Source organism: Salvelinus fontinalis, chromosome 27 (assembly GCF_029448725.1).
Source record: "Salvelinus fontinalis isolate EN_2023a chromosome 27, ASM2944872v1, whole genome shotgun sequence".
Lineage (NCBI taxonomy): Eukaryota > Metazoa > Chordata > Actinopteri > Salmoniformes > Salmonidae > Salvelinus > Salvelinus fontinalis.
The window spans coordinates 7,760,264-7,774,048 of record NC_074691.1 but is presented as its reverse complement, the minus strand read 5'-3'; the positions used below and the strand labels follow the sequence as shown (position 1 = coordinate 7,774,048).

The 13,785-nt window shown below is 43.8% G+C and overlaps 1 protein-coding gene across 7 annotated transcripts in view; it reads left to right on the top strand.

The window, feature by feature from the left end:
• The window catches only part of LOC129824948 (filamin-A-interacting protein 1-like), a 63,611-nt gene that overhangs the window by 29,915 nt on the left and 19,911 nt on the right, over positions 1-13,785 (top strand). For 4 of the 7 annotated variants that reach the window (XM_055884532.1, XM_055884528.1, XM_055884529.1 and 1 more), the window contains one exon: positions 10,505-13,349. In XM_055884532.1, coding sequence (XP_055740507.1) covers positions 10,505-13,349 — 2,845 coding nt within the window. Of the gene's footprint in view, positions 1-1,274; positions 9,562-10,504; positions 13,694-13,785 lie in introns of those variants that run through there. The other 3 variants (XM_055884530.1, XM_055884534.1, XM_055884531.1) reach the window with 3 other exon arrangements.

Genomic DNA, 13,785 nt, shown 5'->3' with positions numbered 1-13,785 from the left:
CAACCAATCAGCATTCAGGATTAGACCCACCCGTTGTATAAGGCCAAATATACACTGGAGTTGCTTACCAATAAGACATTGAATGTTCCTGAGTGGCCTAGTTACAGTTTTCACTTAAAATAGGCTTGAAAATCTATGGCAAGTCTAGCAATTATCAACAACCAACTGTACAGAGCTTTAATAACTATTTTAAGAATGTGAACATTTTGTACAATCCAGCTGTGCAAATCTCTTAGATTTACCCAGAAAGACTCAAAGTTGTAATCGCTGCCAAAGGTGATAATAACATCTATTGACTCAGGGGTGTGAATACTTATGTAAATTAGGTATTGCTGTATATCATTTTCAATAAATTAGCAAAACATTTTAGAAACATGTTTTCACTTTGTCATTATGGGTTATTGTGTGTAGATGGTTGAGGATTATTTTTTATTTTTTTGAATCCAGGCTGTAACAACGTTGAATAAGTCAAGGGGTATGAATACTTTCTGAAGGCAATGTAGTTGAAGAACAGTACAGGTGTAAATATGTGTACAGAATGATGTTAAAATCTTCCTCAATTTGTGACCAAGTTTTCCAAACACTCTAAATATCGAGTCTGAATTAAGATTAAAAGATGTCTGCAGAAAGGCGGCTGCGTAGGCACTAGCTATTATCAAAGCCAGCTTTACAGATGTTCAAGTCCGGGCTTTGGCTGTGTCACTCAAGGACATTCCAAGACTTGTCCTGAAGCCACTTCTGTGTTGCCTTGCCTGTGTGCTTAGGGTCGTTGGAAGGTTTTCATCAAGGATCTCTGTACTAGAGGTCGACCGATTATGATTTTTCAATGCCGATACGATTATTGGAGGACAGAAAAAGGCCGATACCGATTAATCGGCCGATTTATTAAAAAAAAAAAAAAAAGTTAAAAATATATATCATACACACACATTTTTGTAATAATGACAATTGCAACAATACTGAATGAACAATGAACACTTATTTTAACTTAATATAATACATAAATACACGCACACAGCTCTGAAGTGACAATGATACTGAAGAGTCTGCTTAGGAGACAAATACTCTCAACGGTTTGAATAAAAATAGAGTTTAAGTTACCTGTGATGAATGTTGAAAACCAAAAACTTTCATTTCTATATGCAGGAAATCCTATTTTAATAATGGGCATGGTAAGAATTGACAACCAAAGTGCGAGTCATAATTCCCATGACACCAAATCTGAAAAGCGGTTCCTTCATTTATTCCATAGGATATTTTTAGATTAATTTAAAATAAGGTCTGTGTTTCGTGTAGGCTTACAGCACCGTGCCAATTTTATAACTGTGTAGATATCCATAGGACAAGGTAACTCTGATCAATATTGGCTAAATATAAGCGAAGATACATTTTTTTGTAGAGTGGACTTATGAAAATATGTTGACAAACGTTACCTTATCCTAGTGAGATTTACACGGGTATCAAAACGTCGAGGCGGTTTAAGCCTGCACGAAACACAGACCTTATTTGAAGTAGATCAAGACATTCTCTATGGAAGACATGAACGGTAAAATAACGAAGGAACCCCTTTCAAATTCAGCCGCAAGTTATCACAGGAATTATAACGCGTCGACTATTTCTCTCTAAACCATATACCTTTAACTAATCCGGAAACTATTACCCTGAAAACAAAACATTTATTCCGTTCCGTATTTTATCTAACGGGTGGCATCCATGAGTCTAAATATTCCTGTTACATTGCACAACCTTCAATGTTGTCATAATTACGTAAAATTCTGGCAAATTAGTTCGCAAAGAGCCAGGCGGCCCAAACTGTTGCATATACCCTGACTCTGCGTGCAATGAGCGCAAGAGAAAAATGACACAATTTCACCTGGTTAATATTGCCTGCTAACCTGGATTTCTTTTAGCTAAATATGCAGGTTTAAAAATATATACTTGTGTATTGATTTTAAGAAAGGCATTGATGTTTATGGTTAAGTACACATTGGAGCAATGACAGTCATTGATTGTTTTTTATAAGATAAGTTTAATGCTAGCTAGCAACTTACCTTAGCTTACTCCATTCGCTAACAGGCAGGCTCCTCTTGGAGTACAATGTAATCAGGTGTTAGAGCATTGGACTAGTTAACTGTAAGGTTGCAAGATTGAATCCCCCGAGCTGACAATGTTAAAAATCTGTCGTTCTGCCTCGTTCCTAGGCCGTCATTGAAAATAAGAATGTGTTCTTAACTGACTTGCCTAGTTAAATAAAGGTGTAAAATAATTTAAAAAATAAATGGGCAAATCGGTAAGTCGGCGCCCAAAAATACCGATTTCCGATTGTTATGAAAACTTGAAATCGGCCCCGATTTTAATCGGTCGACCTCTACTCTGTACTTTGCTCCATTCATCTTTGCCTCGATCCTGGCTAGTCTCCCAGTCCCTGCCGCTGAAAAACATCCCCACAGCAAGATGCTGCCACCACCATGCTTCACTGTGGGGATGGTGATAGGTTTCCTCGGCATTCAGGCCAAAGAGTTCAATCTTGGTTTCATCAGACCAGATAATATTTTTTTCTCATGGTATGAAAGTCCTTTAGGTGCCTTTTGGCAAACTCCAAGCGGGCTGTCATGTGCCTTGTACTGAGGAGTGGCTTCCGTCTAGCCATTCTACCATAAAGGCCTGATTGGTGGAGTGCTACAGAGATGGTTGTCTTTCTGGAAGGTTCTCCCATCTCCACAGAGGAACTCTGCAGAGAATGGTGCTGAAAATCTGTAGAAATCCTTTATTTTATTTGTGTTAACTTAAATTCCAAATTCTCACCTGATGACCTGTTCATCCTCTCCCTGTGCCTCAACATGGGAGGTGCGCTCCCTCTCTCTACTGACTCTCTGACCCCTGCCATGACAATCAAATGAAATTAGAATGCAGGCAACGACTGTAGAGATGAGGAATTTAACTGATAGTGCCCTTAACTCAAATTCTCACATGATGACCTGTTCGTTTTTACCCTGCCTCAACATGGGCGGGGCTTTCTCTCTCTCCACTGTCTTTGAACCCTGCAATAATCATATGACCAAATACCATCATATGACACATATGACACAAATGTCTGGCCTTAACAATGATGGGGTTAGCTTATTAACATTAATTAAGTTCTGCTTTTATTAGCTAAATTATTGATTTACTGTCTGGCAATATAGCTGGCTAGCTGACTACATAGTACCAGTCTATTATACATTATTCCATGTAGCTAGCTAGCTATGTAGCCATTCATTTATTTACTTAGTCCTCTGAACTCCCCCCAAAAATCCCTCTCTACTAGCTACTTTTTCAGAAAGGCAGACACTGACTCACTGAGTGCTGTTCATCTGAAACTGCAGTTGAAAAGGGGAAGATCCAGATACAGTGCTAGCTTAGCTAGCTAGCTAATGTTAGTCTAGCTAAAATAGCCAACCAAACCGTTTTTAGTATCTCATATCCAATAGTTTGCTAGTTACACAACATAGCAATATATTTATGAAATGTTCATAAACCTTTACTCGTTTTCAACATTCAAAACATGTATACACTGGAGCACTCGTGAATATAGATACCCAGGGCGTGAGAATAATTTGTTTTCATCATCGTCCCAGAATCGTCCCGAAGTGCAATTTCAAGCATCCAAAACTGAAGATGACCATCCCAAAATAAAATACTTTGTTTTTAGTTTTGATTTGCCAACGTGTGTAGGGATTTAAAAGGCTAGTAAGAGTACTACTAAAATAAAGGAATAGGGCTGTCAACGGAGCTAGAAATTCACACACGTGCCTCTAAAAAGGCGAATTAGAATAACATTCAAATCTATTTTGCATAAATGTACAGTAATGAGGGATACAAAGTATATTGAAAGCAGGTGTGGTTCCTGGGTTAAGCAATTATGCCTAGGGTCATGTATAAAAAGCTTTCCAAACACTTGTAGAATCTATGCCAAGGCACTTTGTTGGTGTTTCCTTTATTTTGGCAGTTAGCTGTACAAAAATTAAAGTGTATCCTAGGTGATGTCCACACCGATGATGATATGAGGGAGGTGCAAGGAAATGTAGCCACACTTTCAGGCTTTTAGTTACATAAAGGCTAAACTGCAGTAATGTTTGACAAATATAATGTAGGATTATTAACATTAATATTTAAAGGCTTGATTCTGACATGCGAGGCATGGTTAGTTCACAAGAGTGGAGAGAGAGGCCACTGGCCAGCGCATGTTGCACACTGCACACATCACCCACCCTGCAATCAGAGCATAGGCAGTCAACAATTTTGAAAGTATTAAACCATAAACTTAATTGGATAAAACCTGGAGGTTATATGTCATTTTATGAAGCATGTCTTACCTTGTTTAAGAGTACACTAGCCAAAATCAGACCACAGAAATGTTAAGGGAATTATTAAACTAGCATTTCTATCAAGTCCTATTGGTTTTCAAATCAACCCTCTTTCATTGTCCAGCAGCCAAAGAGACAATCCTAATCATATTAGCAAACCATGCTAGTTGTTGCATCTTTAGATCTCCCCTCTTTCTAAAATTCTAAAATATTTTCATCTCTGTCACAGGAAACCACTGGCATATGCAGTGTGCTTTCCAGAACAGTGTGTTCCCGCTAATTGCATTTTGGAACAATGCACACGTGGCGTAGCCTATTTAAACACAACATGCAACAATTTTAAAGATTTTGAGTAACAGTTCATATAAGAATCAGTCAATTTAAATAAATTCATTGGGCCCTAATCTATGGATTTCACATGACCTGTCACAGATACCTTAAAAATGTAGTGGGGTGGATCAGAAAACCAGTCGAGTTGATCAGGCTGTTGATCGTGGCCTGTGGAATATTGTCCGACTCCTTTTCAATGGCTGGATATTGGCGGGAACTGGAAAATGCTGCCACATAGCCGCAGGAAGAATTTTGGGGATGTGGGGGCGGAGAATTTTTTGGCACACGCTACAGATGTCTACAGTATCAGTCCGCTAATACAGGACCAGTAAAGGCCTTAGTGAACTACTTTGGTTCTTTTTTTTGTCATTAGGAAAAGCATTCCTCATGAAGCTAGTTGAGAGAATGCCAAGAGTGTGCCAAGTTGTCTTTAAGAAAAAGGGTGGCTACTTTGAAGAATCTTTTTGTTTTAACACTTTTTGGTTAATACATGATTACATATGTGTTATTTCATTGTTTTGATGTCTTCACTATTCTACAATGTAGAAAATAGTAAACATAAAGAAAACCCCTTAAATGAATAGGTGTCCAAACTTTTGACTGGTACTGCAGCACCCTCAGCACCCCTACTTCCCGTGGCTATGCGCTGTCGTACATGTCGATCCAGAGCATCCCAAACATGCTTAATGGGTGACATATCTGAGTATGCAGGCCATGAACGAACTGGGACATTTTCAGCTTCCAGGAATTGTGTACAGATCCTTGCGACATGGGGCCCTGCATTATCATGCTGAAACATGAGGTGATGGCGGCGGATGAATGGGCCTCAGGATCTTGTCACGGTATCTTTGTGCATTCAAATTGCCAACGATAAAATGCAACTGTGTCCGTTGTCTGTAGCTTATGCCTGCCCACACCATAACCCCACCGCCACCATGGGGCACTCTGTTCACAACATTCACATTAGAAAACCACTCACCGGGGCTCCCGAGTGGCGCAGTGGCGCATCACAGTACTAGAGACGTCACTACAGATCCGGGTTTGACCCCAGGATGCATCACAGCCTGCCGCGACCGGGAGACCCATTTGGCCCAACGTCGTCCGGGTTAGAGGTGGGTTTGGCCGGCTGGGATGTCCTTGTCCCATCGCGCTCTAGCGACTCCTTGTGGCGGCCAGGCGCATGCACGCTGACTTCTGTCACCAGCTGTACAGTGTTTCCGCCAACAAATTGGTGCGACTGACTTCTGGGTTAAGCGAGCAGTGTGTCAAGAAGCAGTGCGGCTTGGCAGGGTCGTGTTTCGGAGGGTGCGTGGCTCTCGACCTTCGCCTCTCCCGAGTCCGTACGGGAGTTGCAGCGATCGGACAAGACTGTAACTTCCAATTGGATATCATGAAATTGGGGAGAAAAACGGGATAAAAAGTACCAAAAATAAATAAATGCTTGCATAAAGGGTGGCTACTTTGAAGAATCTAAAATCTTTTGTTTTAACACTTTTTGGTTAATACATGATTACATATGTGTTATTTCATTGTTTTGATGTCTTCACTATTATTCTACAATGCCATCTGCCCGGTACAATTGAAACCGGGATTCTCCAGCGTGCCAGTGGCTATCAAAGGTGAGTATTTGCCCACTGAAATCTGTTTTGACGCCAAACTGAAATCAGGTCAAGACCCTGTTGAGGACGATGAGCACACAGATGAGCTTCCCTGAGGCGGTTTCTGACAGTTTGTGCTGAAAATCTTCTGTTGTGCAAACCCACAGTTTCATCAGCTATCTGGGTGGCTGGTCTCAGATGATCCCGCAGGTGAAGAAGTGGAGGTCCTGGGCTAGCATGGTTACACGTGGTCTGTGGTTGTGAGGCTCGACGGATGTACTGCCATTTAAAAAAAAAAATGTGGTGTGACAAAACTGTAAATTTTAAAGTGGGCTTTTATTGTCCCCTGCACAAGGAGCACCTGTGTTTAGGAGAAATACTCACTAACATGGATGTAAACAAATGTGTGCCCAGTTTGAGAGAAATAAGCTTTATGTGCATATGGGAACACTTCATGGATCTTTTATTTCAGCTCATGAAACATGGGACAAACACTTTACAGGTTGCATTTATATTTCTGTTCAGTGTAATTGGAAGGTCAACCTTTACTTGCGGACATTATCTACACTGCCAGACAGTAAAGCCTAACTTTAACTATTAGTGGGGGAAATGCAAAACTGACCCACGATCAGCATCTAGGGGCAATGTCACCCTACTCCTGTTCTCAACATGAGATTCACTTTGTTTTTCTGTGCCGAGGACATGTAGAATGGCTGGTTCAGTGAACTGGTGAATAAATCGACATTTAACGGTATGTCGGACGTAGCATGGTGATGACGGCCGATGACCTCAGTCTTATTACCTTGTTGAAATGGCCAGTGTTAAGAAGGTTGGGAACATCAAGCTGACCAACAACCGTACATACATTTAGTTAAAGCCTTTAGCTAGGTTTATGTGGATGGAGCCTCTAGGCAAATAGTGGAGGGAGTGTTGAAAATATGGAATGTTGTAATATTAGATTTGGAGGTTTTATATTCATATTTTGTTTGAGTGGGTCACATTCAGAAACATGTGAAATAAGACTTGTGACCTCTGCACAATTCAAATGCATGCCAATTATTATAATCCATCTCCAAATGTATTGTCACCTCCAAAAGCATTACTCATTTGGTGAGTAGATGTCCTTCTCGGGTTCAGTTTCGAGTTTTGAAAGATTTTTATAAAGTAGCATTCTACTTTATAAATGTGAGCTTTGTCTGTGAGTCTGTAGCAAACTATATACTTGCAAGCTCTTGTGCTCGCTGATGCACAGATTTCTAGTTGCCCCCGTCACCGATGACCTCCCCCGCTCTGCTCGCAGCACCATGTGATAACACATTCCTCCCAGCTGCAGTCATCTCAGAGATTCACTGCAGGTGATGTCATAGTGGACAACCCTGAGCACCTGTGAAAGGATGCTAGTCAGTCAGGGGAGTGAGAACTTTGCTAAGCCACTTAGATCTTTGTTTCATTCACCATGGTGGAACCTCTCCCACTCCTTTTCTATGAGGTCAGTCAGTCGTTCTTCGTACGTGGAAATGATACTGTATATTTTCCCTAAATTAAAATATATTGATATGACCATATCTGTTAATTAAACTGAAACAAAAAAATCCAACAAGCTAATTCTGTTCCAGATGAAGAAAGTATTCCAATTAGAGTTATTTTCAAATGTGACTTCCTTTCTGTTTGAAGATTCGTTATAGTGATCGTTATAGTAACTGTAATTGGTATGACATTAGTTCAGTCTCTGCTGTGAGCTTAGCTTGGCCACGGAAATGTTGTGTAGGAGGTTTTGGACCTTCTTTGCCGTCACTGATAGGCCTCTGTCAACAGAGAGGCTATGAATAGCCCTGACCACCAGGAAACATGCTGGTCACCTTCTAAAGGACTTATTCATAATGCCATGATAATCAGTGAAATGACACCTGGCTCATATTCTAAGCACTATCATCACCACTGAGAATGGTGGAATAAAGGGAGTATCTTGTTGCAGAACTATACGTCATATCATAATTGGGCCTATGGGCTCTGGTCAGAAGTAGTGTACTATAAAGGGAAAAACGTGCCATTAGGAACGCCAACTTGGTCTCATTAACATTATCTGGATACTTTGAAGTAGCCTTGTATACTCTTTCCTGAAATGCAGTGGTAGCTAATGGTAAATATTTGAGGTGGGTCATGCAACCATTGACTCCTGTATTGCTGTTAATCTGAAGCATTTTCTGCTTGACAAGCTGCCAGGCAGATTGTGTGAGGGCCACCCTGGACCTTGTGACACAGGTTTTATGACCAGTGACATCATCCGTGTGGTATTTGCATGATTACACTTTAAGACCACAAGTGTTGCTCCCAGCCAGGAGTTATGGTCTGTGTCTGAAATGACACCCTAATTCCCTATATAGTGCACTACTTTTCATCAGGGCCCATAGGGCTGGGTGAGTGAGCTGCAGTGCTGTAATTATCTGAATCCACTGCAGGATTGGGCTTCTGGTGCAGCAAATTCATCCCGTTGTGAAAATGTACAAGTCCACTTTTACCTTACCACCTTAGGATCTGGCATCTATTAATTACACGGTTTTATTTTTTTATTTCACCTTTATTTAACCAGGTAAGTTCTCATTTACAACTGCGACTGTAATATGTCTGTACAAATATCGAAATTTGGATTTACTTCTTTGCATTCAAGGGGCAGACAATTATGAACTAGTCTGGCACTAGTCTGACATTGTTCCCAAAACAACAACAACTTTCCCCTTGCATTGTTGCCTTGTTTCTATGGGAACATGGTTGGTCACAAGATGGACAAGAACCAATTGGGTCAGCAAGACAACAGTTTGTGTGTTGGAAGTGGAAAGAAGCCTTGCTAACATAGTATAATTCTATATACATTTACCTTTGGTCTAAAAGGCTGCTGCAAATCTACTGAATCTCACAAATACAATTCCCCTTCTCTGTTGGAGGAGAAAGGGGGGGGGGGGGAAAGAGAGCAGGGGAACAGGAAAGATAGTGTGAAAAGCCTCCCCCCCCCTGGCTTGAACCCCTCTGTGGCCAAACAAGGGCAGCACCATTCTGTGGCATAAATGGGAGGAGGGATGACATCACCACCAGCTAGTGGAGCAGGGATAATTTTACACAATTCACCTTTCATTGTCCATCGATGACATGTTTGGAATTTGATGGCCAATTCCTCGTGGATTGGGGACCTTCTCACTACACAGTGAGAGGGAGCAGATGCCTGCCTGAATACAGCTCAGCACTATCTAAAGCACGCAAGGACCTAGTGAATCCATCCCGACTAATACTGGGTAAGTCTGAGAGTTTTAGCTGTTGAAACTTTAAGAAACAGAGTAGTCTGTCTGTTACAGTATCATGTGCATTGTTAGACCGGCTGCTGGTGGAACATTTGTTTGTAATGCAAAGCAACAGCGGACAATGATCAGGACTCGCTCCTGATTATGCACTGAGTTTCTAGTGTGGTTGTGTGAGAACCATATGGAAGGGACCTGTTGTAGGCAGCAGACACACTATAGCAGTTGCACAGAGACATAGACTCCCGCAGAGATTAGTTAAACATCTACTCACATTATTCCGTTAAGGTTCACTCCGTGTTAAGGACACTGGTTGTGTTTTTTACAGTTTAGCTAGCATGTCTCTTGTGGGACTTTGCTCAGTGTGAAGGGCAGTGTTGCCCCTGTTGGGGAGAATCATATGAGGGTTCAGGCTTCTAATCTGCCCCCCACCCCCTCCTTTGTTTCCTCTTCTATCATGCCTTTTCTTCTGTTTGCCTACCTCCCATCCGGGATCTCACCACTGCCCACGGGGTTTTGGGCTGGGGATAAGGCACTCATTCTGAGTCTGGTCAGGCTCCTCTACTCTGGGAAATGTTACTTAACTTTGGAGATTTGTAAGACATTTTAAGAGTTAAAATACTTTTTATTTTTATTGAAATGCTTTTTTCCCAGACTAGTTTTAGTTTACAAAATCAAAGGTTCAATATTTGTAAGTACTATGTAGCAGTGTACAGTAACAGGCCTACATTGTTCCTGTATACTGTAATTACATCAGCAGGAACAACGTAGTAGATACAGTTTCACGGTCTCTTAATACAGAGGGGGATTTATTATCATCAGGTGAAACATCTGAATAAAGCCTATCAAATTGAGAATTTACATTTCAATCACACTTCATCTCTCTCGCTCTCTGTGTCTGTCACTTTCTCTCTCCCCCCCTCTTCTCGCTCTCTCCCAGATTAAAGAGGCTGCTGGAGCAGGAGAAGGCATACCAGGCTCGTAAAGACAAGGATCACAGCAGGAGGCTAGAGAAGGTCCGTGAGGAGCTGGTCAAACTCAAGTCCTTTGCTCTGATGCTGGTGGATGAGCGGCAGCTCCACATTGAGCAGATCGACCAGCAGAGCCAGAAGGTCCAGGACCTCAGCAGTAAGCTCCAGGAGAGAGAACAGCGTCTGGCCGCTGTACGCGGCACCACCAAAGAGGACGCACAGAAGGTCCTTAGGCTAGAGGCGGAGCTGGAGTGCAAAGCTGCCAAGTTCACCCAGGAGCATGAGGAGATGACTGCCAAGCTGGCCAACCAGGAGTCCCAGGGCCGTCAGCTCCGCCTGAAGCTGGCAGGCCTGGCCCACAGGATCGAGGAGCTGGAGGAGAACAACAAGGCACTACAGAAGTCAGAGGAGGACCTCCTGGAGCTAAGGGACAAGATCAGCAAGGGGGAGTGTGGGAACTCCAGCCTTATGGCGGAGCTGGAGACCCTGCGCAAGAGAGTCCTGGAGATGGAGGGCAAGGATGAGGAGATCACCAAGACGGAGAGCCAGGCCAGAGAGTTGAGGAAAAGGCTGCAGGACGAGGAGACCACCGGCCGGGAGCTGAGGCTGGAGGTGGAGAAACTGCAGAAGAGAATGGTGGATCTGGAGAAACTGGAGAGGGCTTTCAACACGAGCAAATCAGAGTGTGCAACACTTCATATTAACCTAGAAAGAGAGAAAGGACTGGCAAAGGACTTGGCTGGTGAGCTGGACACAGTGAAAAACCGTGTGAAAGAACTGGAGAACTCTGAGTCGAGACTTGAGAAGGCAGAGATGGGCCTAAAAGATGACCTGATGAAGCTGAAGTCATTTACAGTGATACTAGTGGATGAGAGAAGGAACATGACTGAGAGAATAAAACAGGAGGAGCTAAAGAGCGATGATTTAAATAAAATGTTCAAAACTGAGCAGAGTAAAGTTATGGAGGTCACAGAAAAGTTGATCGAGGAGAGCAAAAAGCTCCTCAGACTGAAATCAGAAATGGAGGTAAAAGTGACGTCTCTTACTAAAGAGAAAGATGAACTGAAAAGTAAACTAGCAAGTGAAGAGGAAAAGTGCAGGGATCTTAGCTCCAAGGTCGGCGTAATGAAAAAAAGAATGGACGGGCTAGAGGAGGCAGAAAAAGTATTGTTAAAAATCAAAGCCAATAAGGACAGCAAGAGACCCCCAGACGAGGAAAACAAATTCATGGAGCTAACGCAGGAAATTGAAAGGCTAAAAAAACACCTCAAACAGCTAGAGGTGGTGGAAGGTGACCTGATGAAGACAGAAGACGAGTACGACTTACTGGAGAAGAAGTTTCGAATGGAGCAGGACAGGGCCAATGCCCTCTCTCAGCTGCTGGAGGAAATGAAGAGTCAGACTGCCAGGAACAAAGCCATAGAAAAGGGAGAGGCGGTAAGCCAGGAGGCTGAGCTCAGGATGCGCTGCAAGATGGAGGAGGCAAGGACCAGAGACCTGCAGGCAGACGTCCAGGCCCTCAAAGAGAAGATCCACGAGCTGATGAACAAGGAGGACCAGCTCTCCCAGCTGCAAGTGGACTACTCCCTCCTCCAGCAGAGATTCCTGGAGGAGGAGGACAAGAAGAAGAGCTTGAGCCAGGAAGTGATCAACCTCACCAAAGAGCTGGAGGTCACCAAGCGCTACAGCCGCGCCTTGCGTCCCAGTATGAATGGAAGGAGGATAGTAGACGTCCCTGTCACCTCCACCGCAGTCCAGACAGACGTGGTGGTCAGTGAACCTGCCGAGGAGGACACGCCTGCAGTGTTCATCAGGAAATCTGTCCTGGAGGAGAACCATATCATGAGCAACCTGAGGCAGAGGGGTCTGAAGAAGCCTGTAACTGTGCTGGAACGCTACCCCCCAGCAACCACCGAGCTGGGCATGAGAAAATCATGGATCCCCTGGATGAAGAAGAAGGATGCAGTGACGATCACTCAGACCACCCCAGAGAAGACCCCAACCCCTCAGGACAACGGGAACTCCTCCCCTCGTTCACCAGAGCTGTCCATGTCCCAAAAGCCAGGCCAGCCGTTGCACATTCGAGTAACCCCGCATCACGAGAACAGCACTGCCACTTTGGAGATCACCGGCCCTCGTGCTGAGGACTTCTTCTCCAGCGCCACCATCATCCCCACATTGGGCCTGCAGAGGCCTCGCATCACCATTGTTCCCAAGCCCACCACCGTGTCCTCAAAGAGCAAGCCGGGTGAGGGCGTGATGGGGGGGCCTGAGCGGTGCAAGTCTCCAGTCACCATCACCACCATCTCCAGGGCCAAGTCCCCAGATAGGAGTAAGGGCTCCTCCTACTCAGATTCGAACAGACCCCTCTCCCCCGTCTCCATCATCACAGTGAGCACCACTCCTGTGACGGAGGCCTTTGCCTCCGCATCCCCAGAGCCCCATGACATGAGCACCATGGGCCGGGCTGTGTTCAAAGTGACCCCAGAGAAGCAGACATTGCCTATGCCCGTCAGAAAATACAACTCCAACGCCAGCATAATCACCACCACGGAGGACAACAAGATCCACATCCACCTGGGACCTCAGTTCAAGAGGCCATCAGACGTCAGCAGTAGCAGCCCCACAGTGACGGTCAGGCCCCTTAGTGTGAGCACAGAGAGCAAGGAGGCACCCCCAGGTACGGTGCTGCGCTCCCCGCGTCACCCCAGCAACATCACCACCGCTCCTGGGAAGAACACCCCCAACAAATTGACCAGCAGCATCACCATCACCCCCATCACCTTGGCACCATCCAGGCCAACTCAGTCTGTGGTGAGTAGTCAAAATCGAGTATATTTACATAAGTTCTTTCTGCCGTTTAGCTCTCCCTCTCCCTTTAATGATGATTTGAACATCGGCTGTCTCACTAAAAGAGAACCTTTGTAATTGTATATTTTCTGTAACCGTTTTCACCTGGTATGCTGAATACATTCCATATCGTTGTTAGTAATACAGTTTTTCAATTACGTGACTTTCTTTTCAGACAAACCATCTAAATGATATCCAATCTTTTATATTTCAGTTGCTTCTGAAATGTTTCAAAATGATATCAGGTGGTGTCTGCTCCCTAGATAGCACTCTTTCCAGGTATACCGAAATCAAATGCACTCCTTTTACCTATGACCAATACTAACACTGGAATGAATTGACACGCATATCCCCACCTTAAAAAGGCCCCTCTCAAAGGGTCTTGTGTTGACACATCTGT